The 26,893-nt window shown below is 49.0% G+C and overlaps 1 protein-coding gene across 1 annotated transcript in view; it reads left to right on the top strand.

Annotated features, from left to right (window-relative positions):
- The first annotated feature begins 13,051 nt into the window (after positions 1 to 13,051).
- The window catches only part of MAPKAPK2 (MAPK activated protein kinase 2), a 41,066-nt gene continuing 27,224 nt past the window's right edge, over positions 13,052 to 26,893 (top strand). The window contains exon 1 of the mRNA XM_045536597.1: positions 13,052 to 13,640. Coding sequence (XP_045392553.1) covers positions 13,362 to 13,640 — 279 coding nt within the window. The 5' untranslated portion in view covers positions 13,052 to 13,361. The remainder of the gene's footprint in view (positions 13,641 to 26,893) is intronic.

A 26,893-nucleotide genomic window follows, 5' to 3' on the forward strand; every position in this document is an offset into this window, starting at 1 on the left:
TTCGTTTGGCTGTGGAATCTCTTCTTCAACAAAGCCATACACATCCGGCCAATGTATTTGGGGTAGGATTTGTTTTTCTCTTTCTTTCCTCGTTCAGGAGTTGGGCACACACCAGGGTAGCATAATAGACAGCAGCACAATTGTTCTGTGTGAAGATTCAGGGAGGTTCCATGCAGGGTCAGCTTCACGGGAGACCCATGCAATTGCCCAGGGACCTGCGCTTAAAAAGCCCCCGTGCTTGGTTTAATGCTCTGCTGTCCCTCTCTTGAAATTCCTAATCATTTCTGGACAAGGCACTCTGTATTTTCATTTTGTGCTGGGTCCTGCCAATTAGGTAACGGGTGCACAGAAGAAGGAAGGGACTAAAGAATCTTGTCCTTCTACAGGCTCAGGGATGCTGAGACAGTCAGGGTGGAAATGAATATGAATGATAATGTCTTAACAGTCATAGCCTATATTCCACAGGGTTGTTGTGAGTGTTGAATGAATAAATACATGGAAAACACTTTTAGAACAGTGTCTGACACGCAGGGAATGCTCAGTGTTTGGTACCCATACTGCTCCCTCCCTGCACTGGCTCAACACCTGACAGCCTGAGGTTGATTATTCACAGGGTCACAGTGGACTTTTCTCATTTTCACGTTTCTGACCTGTCCCTCCCCATCCAGCCCCAGGGTTCTGATTGTCCTTTGGGGGACAAAAAAGACCCGACAACAATAATTATCACAATAAATAAATGTGTGATATCACATCCTCTCTTTATCCTTAGTAACTAGATAATGCTTCAGGGTGTGTCTGTGTGGTATGTCTCTGTCTTTGTGTCTGAGTTTATTTTTTTCCTTTTAAATTTTAACTCAATTAATTAGAGGCTCTCTCTGATGGTTTTTTTTTTCTTTCTTTCTTTCTTTACCTGCCTTTTTCGTTTATATAGAAAGGACTCTGAAACCACCTGCTTCCTCCCTCTCTCCCTTTCTCAGATCCCCAAGGGGAGGGCAGGATCTAAAGGAAGACTGTGTCACCATTGTCATCAAGATAATAGCTCCCTCCCCACACACCCCCCTTCCCTCCACTCCCATCTCATTTCCCTGAGCCTGTGAAGTGCTCAACCTTTGTCCTCAGAATAGGGCCCTTTACTGGCAGTAAAAAATTAAAATACTGGCCCAATACCTCTACTTCATGAACCTGTCGTCCTGACCAAAGTCTGGAAGCTACCCCTCCTACCTCCATCCTCATTCTTCCATGTTCCCAGCATATTCTTAGTGACAGGCAGCTCTCTCTCATTGTCCTAGGGTTTCAAGTTTGCAGGAACTACGTTGTTTTTTTTTTCCTTAGCAGAAATAGTTGTGGTTTTTTTCTAACAACTTTGTAAATTCCCCATAAAGTTGGAAATTCCCTTCTTGGTTACAGCTCTTGATAGATACAGAAGAAGCCTCATCTGGTCCTATCTTCCCTCCTGCTGTGTGGCTCTGGGAAGTTAGCTTGAACTCTCTGGGCTTCAGATCACAAAGATTACCTTGACTGGGGACAGATTGAAGGATGAAAAGATTTTGGGAAGGATTTTTTTGGAGGACCTTGGGAGATGGGATTTACAAATATCTCTATAGTGAGAAGAGTCATTTGGAGAACCACCAACCCATTTAGATTCCTCCTCTTGAAAAAAATGAGCTTAATAATTTCCATTGCTAATTCCTCTCCCCCACCACCCTCACCTCCGCCTCCACCCTCAGCTGTTGACTGATAGAGTAGATACGCTGTCCGCCCCCCTCCCATGTATACACACACACTTCTGGGAGGCCCTAGATAAATAGAAGGTAGAGGCCCGGCTGCAAAATTATTATTATCATTATGATGATGATGATGCTTTCAGCATGAGAAACAGGAAGTGAAACTGACTAAAATGCTCAGTGATAAATACTTGGCCCTGTCTCCTCTGCTGGACCCAAAGGCAAAGGAGAAGCCGGCCAGAGAAAATTGTAGCCCCGCCACGCCGCAGGCTCGAACAGCCTCCGGTGGGGCGAGTGTCACAAGAGCAGTTTGCATCTTTGAATGAGTAGTTTCGAGAACTCGAAGCGATCGTTCAGTCTATTCTAATGCCCGTGCATCCCCCATCATGTGATACCCTCAGGGTCCTTCCTTGCTACTTCCTTCCTCATTTCCTAGAGAGGCTTCCCACGGCTCTCTCCTCTCTCCGAGTGTCACAGGAGAAGGCCAGTGATTAATTGGTTCCTGCCACACACACCTTATCTGCCCAGGCCAGGTCTGAGCCCTGTGCCTTTTCTGATAGCTGGTTCTGTCCCCACAGCGGACACGTTCCCTGCGGGGGGCTGTGTTTTCTCTCCTGCCTAGCTGCCTGCCGCTGCATCTGCTTGGTTGATTATTCACGGCCTTTGTCTTTTTCGGGAATTGATTATGGGTAAATGGTCGTCAGCACACAGGGCATCAGGGCCAATGTAATTATCCCACGTTGACATTTCCATTTGCAGCACCACCAGCCTCTGGAAACACTGACAAGCAGTGAAAATGACCTGGTTTTCATGCTGCCTTGTTAGCTCAACTTCCCAGGGAGAAAAGAGCGGACTGTTAGGTGGGGAGTAAATGAACCAAGCTGGTGTCTCAGAAATACCTCCTCCTTTGGACAATACTCTGAAAAAAAAAATAAGGCAAAGGGAGCAGGGGAGAAAAAAGGCATCGAGGAGGGGTAGCAAAGAGAGAATGAGAGAACATTGCAGCCGTATGGGTTATTGGGCTCACGGGCCCCAGGGCCCACACCTTTTTTACAGCATTCACACCAAGATCTGGAGCCAAATTAATAATGATTGGAATTTTGGTTTGGGAAAAACATTACTGTGTTATGTCACTATGACTTTTTCTGAGCTTAGCATTGGGGTCCAGAGAAGCCCATCCAGGGCTTGGGATGTGGCTGAGGGTCACAGCAGAGTAACTGACTGAGGAAGAAAAACTCCAGTCTGGAGCTTCATGCCCCCAATCCTAGCAGCTGTATATCTTCCCCCTGCTCAGGAGAACGTGGCGGCTAAGGAGGCAGGTGCGGGGTCCTGGCTTCCTGCATTCAGACCCCCACTGCAGACCTTTATGTCACATTCACTGGGCCTTAGTTTCCTCATCCAGGCCCCTGGAAGGGCATTAGTAATGCCTGTCTCATAGGGCTGTTCTGGGTCGTCGATTGAGTCCACACACAGGATCGCTCACAGTCATTTCAGGAGCATAATAAGTGCTCAGGAAATGGAAGCTATCATTGCAACCATTTAAATTTGTCTTTGTGTGCGGTCTACCATGCTCCATTCCGTCCACATAAATCTGAGGGTTCACTCCCTCCCCAGGTTTCTGGTATTTCTTAACCCAGAGGAGAGCACCTAATCGGTGGTGTCACGTTGAACCCAATCCTTCCTGGTTCCTGGGCCCTGTTCCCTGTCCATTCTCTCCTTCATTGGCTACTTCTGTCCCCAACTCTGAAGGAAGATAGCCCCCAGGTGTCTCGGCCAAGGAAGGCCACCAGAATCCCGCCAGGCCCTTCCATGCCTTGTCTTGGTGCGAGAGGCCTGGAAGGGGTGATGCCCCAGGAAGCCTGCTGGTCCCCCGACACCAACTCCCCCTTGGCCAGGCTCCCCTTCCCAGGCCCTGGGCTCTTCCTCGGGCTCTCGGGGAGGCTGGAGGAGGGCCACCAGGCTCTGTGGTAACCACACTTCTTCATGGTAAACAAGAGCCAGATTCCTGGGAAGTGACGCGGGCAGCCGTGATTACACCAAGATGTGAAGAAACACTTCTGCTGGCCCTGACCTGCCTGGGGAAGGCCCAGGGGAGAGGCTGCCCACGTGTCCCTCTTTGCTACACTTCCAGTCCTTCTTGGCCTGGGCTGTGGGCACCTTGGCACCAGTTGGCTCTGCAGACACAAGTAGACAGCCAGGCAGCCCCCGACACCCAGCCAGACTAGCGTCCTCCCTCTTCTGTCCTTTTCAGGATTTGTCCCACCCTCTTCCCTATGCATGGGCCAATTTTTCACCCTTGGCTGTCATCCCCCGATCGCTGTCTCTCCATGAGGGGGAACTGTACACGTCCCGCACTGATGCCAGGAGAAGCCTTACACTCCTGTGAGGATGCCTTGATCCTGGGAAGCCAGGAGTGAAGGCTGCACTGACGTTTGGCACCAGCCCCCAGGCCATAGAAGCTGTCCGACTTTGAGATGCGTGGCCTGGTCCAGGACTTCCCTCTTAACAACGTGACTTTCGAGTGTAGGATCAGATCTCCTGGGATTTAGGCCAAACACGGTCCTTGCTAGCTCCTAAGTGGAAGCCTAGACTGGCTGAAATACGTCCGGGAGGACACACAAGAATGGGCGGAGGACTGGGTGGGTGAGGGGTTAGGATGGGAGGGAGACATGTTACTATAGGCCCTCTAGGGCTTTTGTATTTAGTACCATGTGAATGTATTAAAAAGATTCAACAAGAGAAGGAAAAAAGGAATTCTGTGATTTTGTAACTCTCTTAGATATAAAATACAGAAGCGAGTTCCTTGATCCATTCTCATGGCAGAAGGGACAGTGAGACAACTCCACTACTGGGGATGCCTGGACTGCAGGGTTTGAAGGGACTGTCAAAGGCAGGTGGCTGCTTGGGTTTGTGATTTTCTGAGTGTCTGAATGACTCAGAATCTTGCACTAGAAGGAGAAGCGATGCTGAGTGCAATGGTTCAGGAGGGAGGAGGGTGGGCCTGCAGTTCTGTCCGGGCCTGAAGGCCATGACTCTCCCATCTAATGGATAGCAGGAGCCCCTCCCACTGGTGGAGGTCAACAGGGCAGGCCATTTGTGCTGCTTGGTTGCCTTTGTACTTGGGAGCAAACAGGGAGGGAAGGGGCCAGTGCCAGCACCCCGGGGACCTGGTATCCTCCCAGGTGTTAATAGATGCTAGACCCTGCCTCCATATTGTATAATGCACAATACAGGCATTGTGTATTAGTCTTTCGCACATTGTTTCTTTAAAAACCTTTCTCTCCTTTTTATTCTAAATTCTTACTTTCACATACATTACCAATAGCTTCTATTGCCCAAAGTCCAAAGCTTGAGTGGAATCTCTAGCCCTTAAATTTGCCTCTTGCCTCACCTCTTGACACTCTCCTCCACAAACCCTGTACCCCTGCTTCTGCTGGCCACCTGCTGTTCGTAAACACGCCATGCAATCTTCTGACTCTCTCCATTCCTTTGTTCGAGTTAGGCGCTTTCTCCTATGTGGTTTTCCTCCTCTGCCTGGAGAAGTCTTGCCCATCTTTAGAGGCTCAGGTTAAATGTTGCCTCCTCTGTGAGGGCCTCCTGGATAAACCTCTCCCATTTATGAGCCCTGGAGTACCATGCTTAAACCCTCCCAAAGACACCCCCACTAGGATGGCTACTACTAAAACAAAAACAGAAAATAAGTGTTAGCTAAAATGTGGAGAAATTTGAACCTTTGTGCACTGTTGATGAGAATGTACAATTGTGCAACCATTGTGGGAACAGGATGGTGGTTCCTCAAAAAATTAAACATGGAATTACCATATGATCCAGCAATTCCACTTCCGGGTATATACCCAAAAGAATTGAAAGCAGGGACTCAAACAAATATTTGCACATCCATGTTTGTAGCAATATTATTTAAAATAGCCAAAAGGTGGAAACAACTCAAGTGTTCATTGATGGATGAGTGGATAAACAAAATGTGGTATATACATACAAAGGGGTATCATTTAGCCTTAAAAAAGAAGGAAATTCTGATACATGCTACAACATGGAGAAACCTTGGAAACACTGTGCTAATGAAATAAGCCAGACCCAAAAGGACAGATATTGTATGATTCCACTTATCTGAGGTATCTAAGTATTCAAATTCACAGAGACAGAAAGCCAAATGGAGGCTGCCATGGTCTAGGGGAAGAGGGAATGGGGAGCTATTGTTTAACAGGTTACAGAGTTTCAGTTTTGCAAGATGAAAAGAGTCCTGGAGATGGATGGTGGTAATGACAGTACAATGCGAATGTACTTAATGCCACTGAATTGTATATTTAAAAATGGTTAAAATGGAAAATTTTGTTATATGTATTTTTATATAACTTCTCGATAACGTTTGGAGGCACTTAGAGTTGAGCTGTGCTAGCACTAGTGGTCTGGCACCTTCACCAGATGACAGATGCATCGCAGGTCTCTGGGCATTCTCATGCCCAGTATAACACCTGGCACTGACTGTGCCTGGTCAGTGTTTGCTGCCATGTAAGGAGATGCAAAGTTGATGGTGGGGAGGGAAGGGACAGGTCTCAGGCTGGTGCACATGCCAACTCCTCTCTCCCACACACCCGATTTTTCCCTGAACCCATTACTGCTCCACTGGAAGAGGCCTTAGGGCCGTGGGTAGACCCCTCCCCAGCATCAATGAATGAGCTTCCAGAAACAAGAGAGACTTCCATGCAACATGTACTACTCGAGTCACACAAAAGGAAAAACTTCTTCTCATGGTTTAATGAATGTGCACCAGAAGTTGTAAGAGTAGTTTTTAAGGTCACACAGCTCCCTGACTATATGATGGTGTAGAGGTCGTCTTTGGAGGAAGGGGACAGATCTGGTGATCTCTGTATGTCCCTTTCATCTGTACAATGTTGTTTCCACAGCTCATGAGAAATGTGGGGAAAAAATAGCTCCTACCTCTATGTGTCACGGAATGAGCAAAACCAAACCAAAATATAGTATATTTCATATATATCTCATATATTTAGGTACTTCCTCAAAAGTTTACAAATGCTAGGATGCTGAATTCATTAATGCTCAACTGACTCTCTTCTTTGCCTTTAACTCTCCATCTCTGAGGGAAGGAGAGTCTCTGAAAGCTCTGAGTAAGTCGCAGTTGCAGACTGTGTTTCCTTCTCCTGAGCCATGCACACAGGCGGGGGTGGCTGGCCCAGGTGGCCTGGCAGGGGTCAGTAGCTGGACCACTTACACGAGCATTCAGGAACATGGGCTCTGACACATGTGGAAACAGCTCTCCCTGCTCTGGTTGTGTGATGACTTTGGTTAGTTATTTAAACTTTCTGAGCCACAGTGTTTTCAATGGCCAAAATAGCAGAAATATACTACATAGAATATTGTCGAGAAGATTGCATGAGATGGTCAGTATGAAAGTACCTGCGTATAATAACAGCTCACAGTGATAGAGGCGAATCTCCTCCTTTGTTATATAAGGAAAACACGGAAGTGCAGGTAGGCATAGTAGTAAGTGGTGAAGGTGGGATTTGAACCCAGGATTTGATTCCAGCCTACTCTGCTCCCTCAAAATTTTGTTCTCACATGAGGCTACCAATCATTAAAGCCTTAGGAAATCTCCACCCATTCCACACACAGTCGTACACCTCTCCCCTACCTTTCCTGCCCTCCCACTTCCATTTACTTAAGTGAGAGGAAAAAATCCAGACATCACCAAGTCACGAGGCAAGGACCAATCATCTTTTTGATTGACACACTCTGTTTGGGTTCCCGGAGACCAAGTCCCGTTTTCCTTTCCTCCTTCCCCAGTTTATTCTCCAGGCAGTATACTCTGCTGAGTTGCAACTGCTGTTCCAGATAGAGGCTATGCTGGAGGGTGAGGTTTGAAGACAGGGACAAGTGCCTTAGGCCCTCTTGAAGACCATGGGGTATTTGCCTCTCTTCCCTACCTTGCCTACATTAAGGGGCAGAATTGTAGTTAGGCTTCCTGGAGTCCTCATGAGTCCCATGTGTAGTCCCTTGGCACCATGTTATGGTGTTGATGTGCAGAGGTGAAGTTTCCCTTCCCCTTCGGGTACTTCCATCTTTCTGTTTCTATTCCCAGTCTTCACCGCTGGCCCAGCTGCTCCCTGCCATGGTGCTGACCGCGAAAGGACAGAGAGCAGACGAGGGCCCTGCGGTTAGGGAACAGAGCATTGCTTCCCCTCTGGGATGTCCTACCTAGGGCATTGCCAATGGCACCTGCTTTGGGTAGAATTTTTTGTTTTTTCTGAGAATAAGCCCTTAGCACCTTCAGCAAGGGGTAAAATGAAAGGGATGATAGAGGTGATTCAGATCAATGTTTTTTGTTTTCTGTTTTTTTTCCTCTCTGAGCAACCTTGATCAACACTTGAAGTCACTTTTTGGGTCAGAAATTTTTATGACTCATGAGCTTTACATATATATGTATCTATCATTTTTGCTTTGGAAAATTTCTCTTTTTATCAAAGAAATACTAGCATATAACATGAAGACTGATTATCCCTCCCTGGGCTAAAGTCATTTTTCTCTCCAAGGGTGGGTTTTCAGTGGACAAGGCTTCCCCTGTGAATCATGCTCCCTTCTGCAAGATTTTGTGTGCTGTATCAGCAGAGGATACAAAGCCTGCTTTATCTGTGTGCCTGATCCTGTCTCATCAAAAGAATATTACCTGAAAATTTCCACGAAATCCATCGTCATAGATTTCCACCCTCTGTCATCCATTCATAATGCTGCATCATAGCAATATAGGAAATTTTCTCTTCCTGGTGGTGTGAAGGCAGAGAGGGGAAAGTGTGGAGAAGAGAAATTGCCATGATGTATCCTATAATATAAGCCAGTTGTGCAAATTAATATAGACTTATACTCTGTAACAGATTAGGCCAAGATGAAAGAAAATTGGGTTGTGGGAAATTTACAGTAGATCGAAAATGGAGAGTATCGCCCATACCTCTTTAGGCAATTCCTGCCCAGAAATGGCAAATATCATATTTTTGACATCAAGAAGGATATGTGGGTATATGTCTGCTCAGGATTTATAGTAGGGGACATGAGCATGGACTTTGGGTGAGAAAGACCTGTGTCCTGTCCTTTGCTAGCTGAGCTACCCTGGTAAAGTTATTTAATTTCTCTAGGACTCAGTTTTCTCTTTTATACAATAGATAGTTGAAGATAACAGTACATATCTCATAGGATTGTGTAATAATTAGGACAAGGTTTGGCTGTAATAGAAAATCTAGAACATAAGTCACTTCAACAAGAAAAACATTTATTTCTCATAGAAAAGTCAGGGTAAGTGAGTCAGGGCTGATGAGATGGATCAATGCTCACCAGGACACAGGCTCTTTCCATACTTTTGCTCTGTCATCCTCAACCTGTAGCCTCCACTTCATGATCCAAGATAGCTGCTCAAGCTCCAGCCATTAAGTATTTCTTCCAGCCAGCCGGAAGGAGAAAAGAGAAGGAGAAAGAGAAGGACCTACCTCTTCCCTTAAACCACTTCCATTCACAAGTCATTGGCTAGAACTCAATCTCATGAATGTAACTAGCTGTTATGGAGGTTGGAAAATTGGGAAGTGTAATATTTATTCCAGGCAGTCATATGCTTGGCTAAATATTGGGGGTTCTTTATTGTCAAAGAGAGGGAAAATAGGTATTGGCCCACACAGCTAGCAATCTCAGCCACGGATCCTTATGAGATGCAAATGAGACAAGGTAGGTGGAGGGATGAGCACAGCGTTGGACACAGAGGAAGCCCTTGATAGTCATCATCATCATCATCATTATCACCATGATGAGAAGGTGGGGAATACTTTGAAACTATGACGAAGTGTTCCATTATTTTAACTTCATCTCCCTGATAAAGTTACCCTTGGTGACTTACCTCCCTTTCAAGACAGTTTGAGCTTCATCTTTTATGATACCTTTAAACATCTCCTCATGAAATAAAACTATGTAAAAAGGAAAACAAGGGAAAGGTGAACATGGGGGTCTTGGGCCAGGTGACATAGAGGGGTTAGGGCATGTGTGTGTAGGAATCATCTAGTTAGATATATATGTTTGTCAAAGCCCTGATTTTTATTTTGGGTAGTGGGCCACAGGTGCCTATTGCATTATTAAAAATAATTATTGACTAACTAAACAAAACTGGAGACTCATGGACCAATGATCCAATGATAACAGTGTCTCATGAATTGAAGATTATAATTAATCCAATTCTATGTACTGAGGTCCTTAAATTGTCTTGGTGTGTACTATATTGCATGGCATATGTGTTTGTATGTTAACAGTAGACTAAGAGAGTACTTTCTATTTGCATAGACTTTCAACTTTTGAAGCACTTTACACACCCATAAAAACTGTTTATTAAGTAGTTCATTACAGATGGCTGAGAGCTTGGTGTTATATTAATACAAATAGGACTTTGGACTGCCTCTGTGTCCTGTGGAAAAAGATTTTATTTTATCCTTACAATAGTCCTACGGGGTAGGGAGGGTAGTTGTTACTGTCACTATTTTACAAATGAGAAAGAAGGAACTGAGGAGGCAAGGGACTTTCATGAGGTGACATAGAAAGTTGGTATCAGAATGGAACGGAAGACTCTGGATCTGCTACAGACCAGACACACCATGCTTATGTGTTGTCTTCATATACATGTGTGTGTTCTGGGTGCTGAGTGTGCAGTTTGTGTAATCGCGATGCACTGTGTAGGTGCCCTGAGAGTCCTGTGTGCCCCTAGGCCTATTTGGCCCTGGTAAGTCCAGGAGGAAACCCCAGGGGAGTTTCAGTTGTCCTGTTACTCCTACGTCACTGGGCTTCACCATCTCCCCAGGGCTCTAGCTAGGTGGGAAGGCGGCTTCGATATCAGGGTTAGATCCCCCGGCAGTGGGCACTGGGCAGAGGAGCAAGACAGCAAGGTCTGAATAATGGCGATACTTAATATTTCATAGGAATTGACAGTTTATTCTTTAAGAAGAGTTCTCATACATGCCATCTTATTTGAATCTCAGTTAGCCCTGAACGCAGATTTTATTATCTTTCTCATTTTGCAGATACAGAGAGAGATTAGGCAGCTCAAGGTAACTCAGCTGGAGAATGAACTTGGATTCAGCTTATTTGTCTCTAGATTTTTCCGCTTCGTCTTGCTGTCGCTGAAAAGGCAGAAGGAGCTTATTCTCCTTCTAGCCTTGTGGAGAAAAGCCATAGGAAGCCCCCAGTGACACTCTGCAAAGGAAACAGACCAACTCAGACCTCTGAGCGGCCCCAGACCGTGGACCCCCTTCTATCTGAGGAAGAGCCTGAGCCTCCCCCCTCCTCACCCTGCATTGCTCTCTCAGTTCTGGGCATCTCCTGTGTGCGCTTCAAGAAGGTGACAGCAATACTATAGAACTGGTAAGGTGAAGGTGTTTTCCAATCTGTGTGGCCTTAGGTAGTGTCTTTGTTCTTGAATATCCAGGGGAATCCCGGTAGCTGTCTAATCATACCTATCCTCTAGCTTAATAAGAATATCCTGGTTGCTGCAGACAGCAAATCCCTCTGCCTTGGACTCCCAGGTTTGTGTCTGCCATTCTTATGATGCCATCCACTGCTACCTGTCTGTCTTCTTTCCCTGCAGATTAACACCATCTCCCACAGCAGGGCTGAGCATGGCACCTTGTACACAGCACTAAATAAAGCCTGCTTCAAAAGAGGGGCCGGGTGCGGTGGCTCACATTTGTAATCCCAGCACTTTGGGAGGCAGAGGCAGGAAGATTGCTTGAGGCCAGGAGTTTGAGACCAGCCTGGGCAACATAGCAAGACCCCATCTCTAAAAAAAATTAAAATATTAGCCAAGCATGGTGGTGTGTGCTTGTAGTCCCAGCTACCGGGGAGGCTGAGGTGGGAGGATTGCCCGAGCCCAGGAGCTAGAGGCTGCTGATCGGGCCACTGCGCTCCAGTCTGACAGAGCAAGACTCTGTCTCTAAAAAAAAAAATTTGTGTCAGGGCCAGCTCTGTCTTTCACTCCACTCCCTCATTCCTGCCTCCATGCAGGACAGATGGCTTCTGAGAAAGGTGAACGAGGGGAGAGGCTCTAGCACTTATGCCTTACCCACCTGGGTCCCAACCCCAAGGGCTTCTTCCTCAGGATGCTCTCTTCTCTCTGGGGACTTATCAGGGGCCATCTGTGGCCATAGGTCAAGCCTCATTCTCTAATTTGGCTTTATCAGTAATTAAGTTGAGGTTTTGTCCTCACCTATCTGGTTCCTTTGTCTTATTTCTCAACTGCCCTAGCAGTCAGAGGCTGGAGGAGGTCAGCAGGATGTACTCGATGGTCATCTCCAAACCCGGGCGGAATGAGTACAGAGGGCTCTGGCAGTTTATATTCAGGGCCCCCACAGTCCCCTCATTGATCAGGGCTACGCTATGGGTCCAGCTAGATCCCTGGTATCTTCCTCAAGAGACACAGGGCTAACCTGGACAAGAACTAGGCTTCTTCAAAAAACCCCACTTCTTACGGCTGTTTGTTCAGGGACTAATTTTTCCAGGTGGAAATCAGAACCCACTCCCCAGACCCTCCCCCTTTTGTTACATTGTCTCATCTGATCTTCTCCACAACACTATGAAAAGGTATCGCTGTTCCTCCCATGGAGAGAGAGAGGTGCAAGGCTGATTCAGGGTCACAGGTCAGTGGCAAAGACTCCTGGGAATTCAGGCAGCCTGAATCTCAATCCATCCTCTTCCTACCCTGTATGCTTTTCAGTTATTTGCATGAAAAACTGTTCAAAGGCATGCTTACTACAGTGCTCATGATTGCATAATAGTAAATTTTACTGAAAAGCAGTACATTTATGAGAAAAATGCACAACTCCGAGGAACATGTTCAAGTTAAGAAAATATTGATATTTAATGCTTATCTGCCTTCCACCTGTCCCTGGGATGAATGGCCTGCGTAAGTCCAGGTCACCGCTGAGGTCTCACCTAGCGGGACACTCACCCGTCATGCCTCGCATTCAAAATACACCCCCAAGATCCAGGTTATTGGAGAATGGATTTTCTACCTGAATTATACAGCGACTTTTACACACCTCTCCCTTCCCTTTGCGTGGCCCCAGTTAAGAACCAGGGTTTTCTTCTTCGTCCGCTCTCCTTGTCCCCCAGGCCCCAGCCCCAGCCCCAGCCACCGCCCTCCGCGCTCCGGCGCCCTGCGTCCTCCCCTTTAAGGCCTGCCCCTCCCCCACACCCACGCCTCCCCAAGCCCCGCCCTCCGACCCTCCCCTTTAAGGACCGGCCCCGGACGCAGACGAGGCTGTGACGCGGCCGCCGGCCCCGGGGCTGGGTTCGTTGTCGCGCGGCCGCTTCCCCCCGGCCGGGCCCCCGCCGTCCCGCGTTCCCCAGAGCGCCAGGCCCCCGGGGGGAGGGAGCAGGGCCGGTGGGCGCCGGCGGCGCACGGCGGGACCCACGGAGCCCCGCGACCCGCCGAGCCTGGAGCCGAGCCGGGGCGGGGAAGCCGGCTCCAGCCCGGAGCAAACTTCGCAGCCGGGCGGGGGGTGGCGGGGACCCCGTCCGGAGCCGGAGGAGGGGGCGGCCGCGGGCCCTCCCGCCTCTGCTCCCGCGTCTCCGGGCACCATGCTGTCCAACTCCCAGGGCCAGACCCCGCCGGTGCTGTTCCCCAACCCGCCGCCGCCGCCGCAGCCCCCCGCCCCCGCCCAGCCGCACCCCCCGGCCCAGCCGCCGCCGCAGCCCCCGCAGCAGTTCCCCCAGTTCCACGTCAAGTCGAGCCTGCAGATCAAGAAAAACGCCATCATCGACGACTACAAGGTCACCAGCCAGGTCCTGGGACTGGGCATCAACGGGAAAGTTTTGCAGATTTTCAACAAGAGGACCCAGGAGAAATTTGCCCTAAAAGTAGGTTTGGGGCCCCGGGAGGGGAGGAGGGGCAGAGGGGGCTCCCGGGGACGACCCCTGGCGCTCAGTAGCGGCAGACCCTTTGCTCGGACCGGCTGTCCGGGGCAGGGGGTGGCCGCCGCGGCGGGGCTGTCCGGCCGGGGCGCCCGAGGGTGCCAAGTGCGTGGCCGGGGCCGGCGGGAGAGGGGCCCGCGGGGGAGGTCGGGTCCGAGTGGACCACGCCGCCCAGACCGAGTTTCCGGTCACCTCCGGGCGCGAGTGCCCGGGACACGAGAGGACTCCTGGGGACTCTGCCATTTTGGGGTTTGAGCGGGATCCAGCCGAGTCGGGACGGTTGCCTTTGGGACCACTTCTGCTAATTTCTCCTCGTCTCGAGGAAGTGATTTTCGGGGGTTGTGGTTCTCCATCCTCTCCTCCCTCCTTTTCTTTCCGCGGGCACAAAAGGCCCATTACTCATTGAGCTGGTTGGTCGGTCGGTTTGGAGAAGTCGGATCTCAGAGGTTTATTTAACCTCGCTCCTTATTTGGGAGCCGGAATGTGTGATTTCACTTCCCCGGGCCTCGCGAGGGCAGCCGTGCCGCCGTGGGGCGCGCCGGCCGGGGAGGTGGAGGCTGGAGATTTCCGCGGAGACACCGCCCCCCGGGCGCGGGGGTGGGAGTGTTTTGATCCGAGGGCAGGCCCCCTCCTACAGCAGCGCCCGGGAGGCTCCAGATGGGAGGCCGGCAGGCTCCGGCGCGAGGTCTGCTGTTTCCATAGCTCCATTGATCGCTGCAAACCGAGTCTGAACCACGGTGGAGCCCGGTGCAGATTCCGCAAACCGGAGATGGCCACTTCAGTCCCGCACTCGGCGGTGGAAGGGCAGTAGGAGGAAACCTTATCCTTGAGCTGGGGGAACCCAGCCTATCTTTTTTTTTTTTCTTGAGAGGATGTGGTAGGGGGAGAATGGGGATTCAAATGGGAATCCCCACTTTAGAAGTTAAACAGAATGGACTTGGAGGTCTGATGAGATGGGTGGGTCCCCGGTGAAGTGTGAGCCAGTCGTTCAGAGTCGTCAACAAGGTTTTCTTCTTAGGGCTTTCAGGTCAAACCAATCTCTAAAGGTGACACCTGAGGTTTATTTACCCTGGGGTGTCTTAATGATTGGAGGATGAAAAAATACTTCCTGTGTTATGTTTTTCTCTTCCCCCTTCACCCACATCTAGCTGTGTTTCAGTTATCAAATACAAAACCCAGAAATGAGTTGTGGGTAGAACTATTGGAATATACAATCGGATGTAATATAAACCAGGTACTTCGGGGTTGTACAGGGCAAACATGTCCAATTTCTAGATTTTAAGGCCTCTAGAATCATTTCTTTGCCACTTTCATACTCAACACTGCCAGATTTCTTTGGTTTCTCTCATAACCTCTTGCTGTGGGATCTCAGTTATTGTTTAGTGTTGACTGTTGAGAGGAAAAATATCAGTATCTTGAACACTTTAATATTTGTGCCTTAGATTTCTCTTCCATACTCATAAGTGAGGGAAAGGAGGGTTGTTTGGAATGACGGTGGCTCTGACCTTGAATGAATACAATTTGACTGACCACAGTTAACCTGTACCGATGAATGACATTCTTTCCAAGAGATTTTTCTGTCCTCTCTCAGACACCATCTGCCTTCACCCATCAGCAGTTTGGGGACACTGGCTGTTCATTCTCTTGGATAGTTGGAATATTATATAAAGACTTCGGAACAAAAGCTCTCAACTTTTCCTTATTCTATTTAATAGACATACACCCAAAACCATCCTCTAAAATGCTTTTGGGTGACACTTCAGATTTCTGTAGTACTTAATAGGAGAAAGGTTTGGATATTTTTCTACTTTTAATAGTTTTGAAAGAAAAAATCCAGCAGTATATTAAATAACACTCAGCTTATCCTTCTCAGGTTAGAAGTCGGTGAAGAGTGAAGTCAGAGTCTGTTTTGACAGGCAGCCTGCTCCCAGATCTTACAAGTTGACTCAACTGTTAAATTGCAGATTCCCCACACATCTTTTGTGTTAAAACTTAATAATAGAGGAAGAAAGGAATGGCAAGGCATTTGGAGACTGACGGCAGTGTCAACAGCACTTCCATATCCAAACGTTGGCTAAGACATAATTACAGCTGTGGGGGCAATCTGGCTCAAAGAATCTTGTTCCAGAAACATACACCAAAGAGATTTCTAGATCTTGAGTTTTGATTGACTTTAGATGCTGAGTAGTGAAATGATTTTTAAAACCAGAAGTCTTGATTATAAGGCAAGAGAGGAAGATGTGGGGCAGGAGGGTTCACCCCATGGGGAGGGTGCCTGAGAAGGAAGGAGGAGATGTCTACTCTGCACAGTGTGCTGAGGCCACTCCTGGGGATCTAGGGCAGGGGGCAGCAGCCTCTGCTGGGGTTCTGAAGGCTGCCATCTTGCAGTCCTGAGAGTCGGTGGGAACTGGTGGCTGTCCTGATGCCCTGCTCTGTCTGTGATCTGGTGACCTTTTAGCCCTGTTAAGTGAAATCAGTGCTTAAGAAATGGCCCCAACTCACCCTGCTGCTTTTCTCTCTCCGCCTCAGACAGCTAACTTTTAAATGCTTTTGGTGGGTGCTGTGACCTCACCTCACCATCTCTCCTGGCTGCTTTTGCTAAATTCTGAGTCATACTTACACTTCCAGTCAGAGTGGAAAGGACTTGAGAGGTCATCTCATCCAGCCCCCTTAATTTGCAGATGAGAAAACCAAGGCCCAGAGTGGGGGAGTGACTTGTTCAAGGAAAACAGCCATTCACTTGGTGGAGGCAGGATTAGAACCCAGGTCACTTGACTCCCATTCTCAGGCACTTCTCAATTCCTAACTGCAGTGACTGTGGAGAGCTGGGAGCCTCAGAGGTATTCTTTCCTCTCAGGCCCGCCTTTGACTGTCAGGGAGGAGGCTGGGTGCGTATTTGCTGCTTCCCCAACAATCCCAAAGTTGGAGGGGTAGCTTTGAAACCAACTCTGCAGCTCCATGAATTTTGGACCTGCTGTAACAAGCTTTTTTACCACTGCCTCCTTTTTCTATGGAGTTTTGATAGAAACCTTACTTATTTTTTTGTGCAAGAACATGGGGATTCTATTAATTATTTCTTTGATAAGGACACCTAGTCTCAACCCACTTGTGTATTAATTGGTTGTATTCCCTGTGGGGCTCCTCAGCTGCTTCCTGCTTACTGTGTCATAGTGACTCTTAGGTATTAGCTGAACAAATTTAATTAAAGCCCGCACCATTGTCCATCTCCCCAGAGTAACTCTGATTAGGTTAAGTGTGTTATTGCTTTGCCAAATGTAGAATGTTGTCATAACTTATCTCTGTTTATCTTTCCATTGCATGGATTAGAGAAAACCAGGTCCTGGAGTTTCTTCTCCTTTCATTTCTCCATCGGTCCTCCTCCCCAGGTCATGTAAGTGCCACTGCAGTGTGGCTTCCTTTGGTGTCGTGAAGGAGAGATCTTGGGACCTCTCATGGTTGGTCTGGACACTGTTGGAGGGACATGCCAGAGCTCCCACATCCCCACGGCACAGGCACCATCCTGTGCAGCACAGCTCAGGCTGGGTACCTGCGGAGAGCAAGGCAGGTAGTGTGGCTGGGTGAGAGGCAGCATCCCACGTTGGGGTTTGCTGGATGGAATAATGAGGTGAGGAAAGTTTCATTGGCCAAACCTGCCTATTTTATATCGAATATGGTTGCATGTAGGTAACAGTTTGCCAAGTATCTCCCGTAAGCTTAATTGCTTGGAGGATACAGATGTAAACAGTGGCCTGTAAAGTTTTGAGAGTCAAGAAACCTATCTGGAGAAGGTGAAATTAACAAATGTGGGCTAGGACTGCACTGTCCAATGTGGTATCACTATCTACATGTGACTATTTCAATTAAAATTCATTAACATGAATTAATTAAACTAAATTAAAAATTCAGTTGCTAGCCATATTTCAATTGTTCTGTAGCCACATATACAGTGTGGAAGAACATTTTCATCCTTGCAGAAAGTTCTGCTGGTCTTTGTTGGTCTAGCACTAAATTGTGTGGCTGGAAATAGGGGGCTTTGAAAGAATGGCATCTGTGAGGACTCAGGAGCTGAGGGAGGCTTAGGCTGGGGTCGGTGGGACGTTGCTGGGCCTCTGGGCAGTGAGCAGGTCTGCAGGAGGACTGGCTCAAGCAGGGCAGGGCGGGGGGAAGGAGCCGGAGATCAGGGTGTCCAGGAGCAGTGGGGCTGAATTGGACCTAACCCATCTTGTGTCAAAGCAGGTTTGAAGGTATTTGGGGTCATGGGAGTTAGATAAAGAAAGATTATCAATCACTGAGGTTGAGGCCTGTGGATTTTTGAGGAAAGGTCTGATTTCTGGTTTCAGAGACCCTGTCCCTGCCTCCCTTGGGAGAAGGCTCTGGCCCTGGTCCTGACCCCTGTCAATTGCAGCAGGGCTCTTGGCATCCACTGAGGCAGGATCAAAGCCGGGTCGGCTCGTGGTTCTTTTTTATTGTGAATTCCTGGCTTTGATGGAGCTTGAGAATAATCGCCAGCTAAGATCTGGGATCAGTGGCTGACAGGAGGGGAGAGAAAAGCAGTCTTAGGGCCTCAGGGCAAAATATTGGTGGGTGTCTAGGAAACAAAGGGCTTCTTTTGGGGAGGATGAAGGTGTTGGATCCATGGTGGAGATATTTCCACTACTTGGAACCTGAGGGGTTGGGCCACCAACAGTTGATGATCTTTCCTGAGGAGCAGGTGCAGGAGGTTGGGAGGAGGGCCAGGAGGAGCCTCAGTACTGCAGGAGGCAGACTTAATTCCTGGCTAGTCCTGGGGCTGGGGGAGGGGCCAAAGCTCCCATGACCAGCAGAGCCCAGGAGTGTCGGGGTCTGTGCCAGGAGGAGTGTCAGCCAAGGTGGGGAAGAGCAGGGCACTAGTGGCTGCGTCTGAGCTATTTCATTCCCAAGCTGCCCTACATGGTGTGAGCCTGGATTCTTCCTGGTGGTTTGATGTCTGGGGCACAAGATTCCCACTTTTCTGCCTCCCTCTGCTCTGCTTCAGGCCCTTCCAAGGGTCATGTGAGACATCTTTTTTCCCTTTTTCCCTGTACTGTGCCTTTCCAGGTGGTTCTGTGTGCTGGAGGGAAGTGAGTGGGCAGGGAAGAGTTGTTGTTTGAAGGAACTGCAGCTGCTCTTGGTAATGGTTTAAGGTCCAGTGGTAAAGGGACCCACACTTCCCAGCAACTTAGAGCCCATACTCCTTGGTCATCTTTCTTAACTCCTTGCATCTCACTGAGGAAGAGGCTGGGTGGTGCAGAAAGGTTCCATGGCATGTACACGGTCTTACACGGGGTCGGCATCTGAGCCGTGTCTTGGGACCTGGTTCCTGGGACCTGCTCTTGGTCTGGGTTCCTTTGGGTTTTTTGGTTGCTATAAGATTATAGACCTGGCGGGGCACAACTGAGCTCCGCTCACCCATCAACTAGGATCTTTCCACGTAGGTCACCTTGTAAATTGGGGACATTAGTAGGGAAAAGGGACCATGCCACTGGACAGCTTAATATACACCACTTATACATCCCAGATTAGATTGCTGTGTCTTTTTCAGTCTTTAGGAAAATACTGATATTTTGTGTTTTAAGATATATATAAGATTATAAATATGTAGAGATGAGCTTGTTACCATGGGTTATGTGCTAGATAAGAAAGCAGAAAGAAAAAAAGAAAAAAAAGGGTTTTTTTTTTGTCTTTGTGCTTTGCTTACTAGTCGTGTGACCTTGAGTAGGTCAGTTAAACTTTCCAGGCCTCCGTGTGCCCAGAGAGCCGGCTCCAGCAGCTCCTTGAACACTGGCAGTGAGGGCAGCGGAAGGCGGTGCCGGAGGCCAGGGCAGGGTGGCTTGCCGGCTTGCTCTGGGTCTGACTGTCAGCAGTATTTGGGCCAGAGTAGATGCCCTTTTCATAGCTTACCGCGGGGCTCCAGTGCAGCCTGTGTCCAGTTCATTAATAATCATCACGGACGCTGCTCCTTCTCTCGTCTGAAGACTTGGAAAGTGTTCCAGCTAGTGACTCGGCAGAGAAGAGGGCTGTATCATTCAGTCGGGTGTGTATCTTCTCTTCCCTTGAAGTCAGAAGAATCTTAGTGTGGTGATGGTGTGAGGTAGAGCTGAGGAAGTCTGTTTTCCCTACCCTGTGCTCCTTTCTCATGTCAAGTTGTGGAGCATCTGAAGGCCACTGTGATTGGTCCTGCAGACCGTGTGCCCCGTGCAGGGGCATCTGGTGAGAGGGGAGTGAGGGCTGAAATCGAGCTACTGTCCCCTTGCCAGGCTTTGCCTTGGTGCGTCTGAGTCCATTGAAAGGGATGCCTTCTTCTAACTCACCCAATGGTATAGTTATGGACTAGGGGTTGTTTTGAGGTGAGAGTTGGGGACTGATTTCCAGAGCTGATGAGGAAATTAGGATTTCCATCCAGGTGCCATTCAGCCTCCCAGATAGGGCTGGGTAAGAAGAGATAGAGGAATCCAAGGAAGCAAGAAGAGAAGGGGATGCCTGGTGATCTCTGTTCTCTTTCCTCTTCGTCCTGCCGACTCAGGGTTAGAGCAGTGGTGTCTGCCCTGGAAGTTTGGACTGTGGGGTCCTGTGTACCAGGCCATCAGATTTGGTGGGAGGAGGAAGAGAGACACAGTAGGAAGGGACATATGGGTGGGCTCTGCCTCTGGCAGTGTAGAGTTCTTGGGGTCTTTATATTCTCTGATCTAGTAAACACCTCTGTGTGCCAGCTGGCAGGTGGTGGAGGCTGGGACACAGCCCCAAGGTCAACCCATATTTTTATCTGATGTTCCCCTCCAAGGCCAGCCAAGCTATGTGTTCATTCTGCTAGGAACCTGAGCTCTCCAAAAGGGTCACATGAAAGGGCATCTTATTCTTGAGGGACATTTCCAGACATCTCCGTGGCCAGCATCCATCCAGGAGGTGAGGAATGGTGTCCAGAGGCGGAAGCTAGTGGCCGCCTGTTGGAAGGCTTATCTGTCTCAGAGAAGACGTGGGAACAGAGGGAGCTGTACTGTTGATGCCTCCTGTCTGGCTTATCTCCACGATGATTCTTTGGAGCCTGAAGCAAAGGTGAAATCTCTGCAGTCCTGGGGAGGGGCAGGGCCCAGAAGGAGATCCACCTACTGTCCTCCTGCCAACTCCTGCAGCTTCATGCACCTGTGGGACTCCTTGCCCTCCCACTTGTCTGCAGGCAGATGATCGAGTTGATCACTTTGCTGCCATTTTGATTATCCATATTGTTATGAGGCTCCCAGTCCACATCAGACGTTGGCAGCCTGGCCTGCCCAGGGCCCAGGACTGTTACCTCAGCCCCTCTGCCCCGACAGCTAAAAATAAACCTGCCACTGCTGCAGTCTCCCCTCCCAGCCAGGCCCTGATAGCTGTCCCGGTCCTTCCTGCCACACTGCTAAGCTATTTCTCTCTCTTTTCACCAGTGCTCTCCCCACTTTCCTGTTTCTCTTCCAGCATGAGCTTGGTAGGCCACTGGGGCTAACTCGCTCTTCTGTGTGCTTGGAGATGCACTGTGGCTGGTGTGTCTCCAGGTATCTAGATTTATGTGTACAAAGGCTCTGTGAAGCCGCCTTGCTCGTTCCCCATTAGGGAAAGGGTCGGAGCAGGGTGAACCAGCTCATCGGAGGAGATTAGACTTTCTCCTATGCTTGCCTCCAGTCCTGGCTTCTTGCAGGCTTCACCTCCAAGCAGGCCTCTGCCAGAAGGTATGTGGGGATGAGTAGGAGGGCCTGCCTGGGCATACTCTGCCCTGGGCCTTCACCCTGCCTGCCTGGGGACTGAGCATGCTACCTGCCTTCTCCTCCTGCCCTGTTGCTAAGTTAAACTCTCAGCCTCCACAGTGTGGGGCTTTAGGTTACCAGTGTGACCTCATCTTGTTGGCTTCCAAGAATAACTGGGCCCTGGCTCTCGGGACCTCCTTTCTGAGTCAGGCCTATGGCCCAGTGGCCCTCCCAGCCCAGCCACCTGCAGAATGTCACAGACAGCATGGGTCTCTTCCACGTCTTGACTGCAAGGTGCAGCGGTATTGATCTGCGTCCATTGAAGTGCGGCCCCTTCCTTTGCTGCCCGCGGCCCTGGAGACCTGCGGAGCAAGGCGAGGAAAGGGGCTCAGGTAGCTAAATGTCTGCTTAGCTGATAGGCACTGGGCAGGGTATTTCCTTCAGTTTGACCTGGCATTCTCTTTCTGATTTTTCCAGTCCCTGGATGGGTATTGGTACTAATCATGGCATAGGAGGGTACAGTGTCTTGTTTTCTGGGCTTAGGGCGTCTTTGAGGAAAGGCCTGCGTGAGGGAGAGCGCTGGGAGTTGAGAGGTAGGACTTGGGGAGCCGCCTGCCTTCAGCTAGAGTTCTGTACCCAGACCAGGTCTCCGTGGCCCCCTTCTCCCGTCTCTCCCCCTGGGGCCTCATTTCCTCAGCAGGGAGAGATTTATCTGCCAAGGCCCATTGGCCTCTGGAGGGGAGGAGCTGGGTATAGTTGCTAAGAGTTTATTTTTAACTCTGACAGAAGGAGCCCCTGTCCTTGGAATGACTGTCCCCTCTCTCTTCTTTCCCTATCCCAGCCTCCTTCCTTGGCTTCTGTAATTCCTAGAAGAAGACTAGTGGGATTCTAAAGGCCGGGCTTCATGGGAGCGGGGGAAGGGCAGCCTCTGTAAGTGAGGAATGTGCAGATTGCTCCTTATTCTCAGCTTATGCAAAGCTCAAAGGGTCTTGGGCTGGGGGAGGGGAGCCCTGGGCACTGGAGGTCACGTGTGTGGAACTTGGAGCATCCTAGGAATGCAGGTGGACTGGTGTGCGCCCTGGAGCTTGGAGCGGTCTGGCTGCTCTGCTGTGCTGGAGAGCCTAGCAAGGGGCCATCCTGTGCCTTTCGTCCTCCCTGTCTCCGTACCGGCACCCAGGTGTCTGGTAGGTGGAAGGCCACAGGAAGAAAGTGAGCGTGTGCAGTGAGCTGCTCTGGAAGCACTTACATTTATAGACACACCGAGTGTTTGATTCCCTCTGAGGGCCAGGCTCACAAGCATCTTGTCAGCAGAGCCGACCTGGGACTCTCAGTGACTTCATACCTTGGTGTCCTCCTTCCCCTGGCGTGCTCTAGTGACCTGTGCTCTTAGAGGGGAGGAGGAGGGGCGGCAGTGCCCCCTCCCCTGGGTCACAAACTGTCCCGACTTCATGGACTTCATTTGGTCACCTGGGCTTAGATTCTTTAGAAGAAAATAAAATTGGGTTTGAGGTGTAATTAGAGAAGGAAGGAACAGAGAGCAGGGGTGGGGGCGGTGGGCAGTGGAAACACGTGACTAGCTCTGAGAACCCTAAGCCGTGGAATGAAGGTCTTGCCCCCTCAATTCCTTGGCGTGCAGCGGGGGATTAGTTTGCCTAGAGCCCAGCTCTGATCATGTAGCTTCGCAGCTTACACTCGTCAGTGAGTTCCTTTGCCTGCGTGAAAACATGAGATGTCCAAATCCTTCTCCGATCTGGCCCCAGTCTGGCTTTTTTCTGAATGCAGGCTGCTTTCTTTCAGCTTAAGTGGCTTTTCTATGTTGTTTCCTTAACAGGACTCTGCTTTCCCACCCCCACACCTTTGCCTCTATCCATCTGTAGCTTCTTTGTGCCCCTCCCCCTTACTGTATCTGCTTATTCCGTCCTGCACAAATGCTGCTCTTCCAAAAGCCTTTCACACCAGAAGTGGGTATTCCCATCCCTCCCTGTCAAACGTGCCAAGATACTCTTTCCTTTAATTTCACATTTTAAGTGCATTTCTCCACATGCGAAGTACTTACTTAGATATTGAATTGGATTGTAAATTCTTTGAAAACCCACATCTTTATTATTTTTGTATCCTCTTATTTCCAGGTTGTGACTATATGCCCTCATTTAAAAAAATTTGTAGGGTATTTTGGCACTGTGCGTTATACTTAGCTGCCTAATACAGGTGTGATAACTGAATAGTAGTGGATGCTACTTTATATGAATATAAGGTAATCCTCAGGGTTGGGGGCATGGGACAGTATTGGGCTGGGCTCTCTGAGACTGAGCCAAGGGTATAGTGAAGGTCCCCCTAAGTGTCTGTTCCTGTTCTCCCTTCCGTCTACTGAAAAGCCACTCTTGGGACAGTCTTCTGGGCATTTCTTCCCTCCACCCACTCGGATCTGCTGACTCAAGCGGGCACCTTTCTATTTCTGCTAACGGAGTTCTCATTCTTGTAAAGGCCCTGACCACAGTTTCCCACTGATGCTTCTCCTCCATCTCCTCCCTGTTCCAGGGCCCCTCCTTTTCCTGTTGGGTTATGGAGATGACCCTTTTGCCCCTTGGAGAACTTTAACTGAGGGAGGGACAGATGTGGAGCCTGCCAACTTTCCTGCAGCTCTTGGCATTTTCTGGTTAGCTCCAGACACAGCAGAGACACACAGATGCAGTCCAGGGTTATCCTTCTGCTGGCCTTGTTCCTGTGTGTTGCAAAAGGGACCAGCATTGAGCACCAAGTTGCCAGGACTGAGGTCAGAGGTTTGAACCTTGTGAGGCCACCGAACTCTGTGCCATTACAGACTGGCACAGGAAAGAGAACCTGAGCCTGGACTGGAATCTGAGAGCCCTGGCTTCGAACTTTCCCTGCGTGGCCGTGGGCAAGTCCTAGATCCTGTCTGGGCCTCTCTGAATTTCTTCACTTACAAATCGAAGGGACCAGACTTGACCTCAAGGGCTCCTGTGCCGAGGGCCTTTCTTCCTCACCGTGCTGCATCCCCACCATTGGGAAAATGACCTGATGTTGGGAAAGAAGTGGCCAGCCTGGGTCCCAGGGAGCCCTGGGGGCTGAGAACCATCGTCTCTGTCCTCAGTTTCTGCAGAACAGTGTTTTTTCACCCTTCTCCTGGCTGCAGTATTTTTATTCATTCTGCCAGTGTTTATAAACGTTTATTTTCCTCCATGTCTGCCTCCTGTCTTCCCTGCTGACTGGCCATCAGGAGGCCCAGATGGCAGGATTAGCCTAGAATGGAAGAAAAGTCAGGGTCATCCTCTTGGGTTTAGACCCCTTTAATACCTCTGCTGTATAAGATGAGAGGAATTTAGAACAATGATTCTTTCTAGCAGCTTAGACTAGACCCCTGCCTTTCTAAGCAGGATTTGCCTTAGGTTGCCTTCTACCCCACTGAGATCCAAAGCAACTTGCTACTCAAGAAAATTAATTAGTAGTGCCAAGAATGACTTTTGCAACTTCCCTAAGGGTAGATCAGAAGAGCAGATTGAATTTTATGCATCTAACAACAGCCTTCTATCATTCAGATCACTGTTGGAAGTTCAGCAACTCTGTGAAGGTTTCCCAGATTCATAACAAGTCTTTATTGAACAGATACTATATATCAGGCATTGTATTAAGTGTTTTATTTACTCTGTTGTTAATCCTTAAAATAATACTCCAAAGTGAAAGTCCCCATTTTATAGAAGAAACATGTTCAGAATAATTCGTTCATGAGCAGTTATTTCTTGAACACCTACTAAGTGCTAAGCATTGTCTTAGGCTCTGGAGATATATCCATATATAAAACAGATAAAAAAAAAATCCTGCCTGCCTGGAGCTTACATTCTAGCAGGGGAAGACAGACAATCAGTGAGTGGCACAGCTAGTCAGATGGTGATGGGAGTGTATGGTGATGCTGGGAGTGTATGTGTGGTGTTGCAGTTAGGTAGTTGGTTAAGGAAGGCTTCCCTGAGAAGGTGATGTTTGAGTGAGCCCTAGAGGTATTTGGTGGTGGGGGCACCAGGTAGAGGAATAGCAAGGACAGAAGCCCAAGGCCATTAATGGTCAGCTTGTCTAACTCTAAAATCTTACAGCTCACAATATGGCCTCTCTAATAGTTCTTCATGACTCCGTTATAATTAGGTACTTAGATGACCTAGCAATTTATGTCTGATCATCAAATATTTATGGAATATTTATTTTGTACAAATGATAAGTTGTAGGTCCTGCCTTTGGGAACTTACAGTTTAGAAGAGGAGTGAACATCTGTGTGTATAAAATAAATGAAAAAAAAAAAAAAAAAAAGACTTTCCAGGTGGTGCCCTTTCACACTTTCCCACGTGACCCTTGTAGGCCCATGGTCTGATTCCTGGTGTTACATCTGAAGGAAGAGATTCAGGGAATTGGTGGAGGATAAGTGTCAGAGTCAGGGGGACAGGGTGGCCAATAAAGGATACAGGGACACATGATGGGCTCTGCAAGGTGAGAAGGGGTCCCTTTGCCTCAAGTGGGCAGAGGACACTTCATGGACATACACCTGTGACACACCCAGGGGAGGGTGCAGACAAAAATACAGCTGGCCTGATGGTTTCTAAGGAGAGATGTGAGGGATGTCACTGGGTGCTCCCACCTTTTGTTTGGCTGAGGAGGGAGAGATGATGTCTCCCAGGAATCTTTCTGGTAATAGGAAATGCATGGGACTTGGTGTCAACAGACCATAGCACAGAGCCAGGGAGGAATCACCAGGGTTATGGAAAAGAAATGGCTGGGCCGAAGCTGTAGCAGAGGCTTTTTTATCCTCCTTTGGGGCCCTCGTAGGGCTTCTCTCTTGCTCTGAAGAATTGCCTCCTTCTTGTGTTTAGCCTCCTAGGTGGCAGAGTGGCAGGCTGCACGCGGGGGAACAGGAGGCTCTCTGGCCATCCTTGAGTCCTGCACCTCAGGGGCTGGGAGAGCAGCGGTCAGGGTGCGGGATGGAGCCGACCGTTGGTGCAGATGGGAACGTGAAGCAATGAGTCAGGTCTGTTCCTGAACATGTGCTGTGACAAAGGAAATTGCAACATATTTTTTTCTTTCTTTTTATAGAGTTAGGAGGGGGAAAACCATCTTCCAGTAAACATCAGAAAAAGTATCTAGTCTGTGATGGATGGTTATGGCCCCTCCCCCGACAGCTTTGCAAGTACAGTCTTCTTTCATCCTTCTGTCCCCATTCACACCTTCCAGTCCCTGTTTCCTCTGAAAGATTATGTCTCTGCAGCTGGCTAGCTAGGTCTCCAAAGAGGCAAGCTGTCAGTGACTTGCACAGAGGGCACCTCGAGAGGGCATGTTCTCCATTGTCCTCCGGGCGAGAGAGGTCTGTTGCAGCAACTCAGACCTGGAAGGTTGCTGGTGACCTCTCTCTTGATACCGAGAACTGTTTAAATACAGACAGGTGGTTCCTGATACCCACCTGGCATC

This window comes from Lemur catta, chromosome 23 (assembly GCF_020740605.2).
Source record: "Lemur catta isolate mLemCat1 chromosome 23, mLemCat1.pri, whole genome shotgun sequence".
NCBI lineage: Eukaryota > Metazoa > Chordata > Mammalia > Primates > Lemuridae > Lemur > Lemur catta.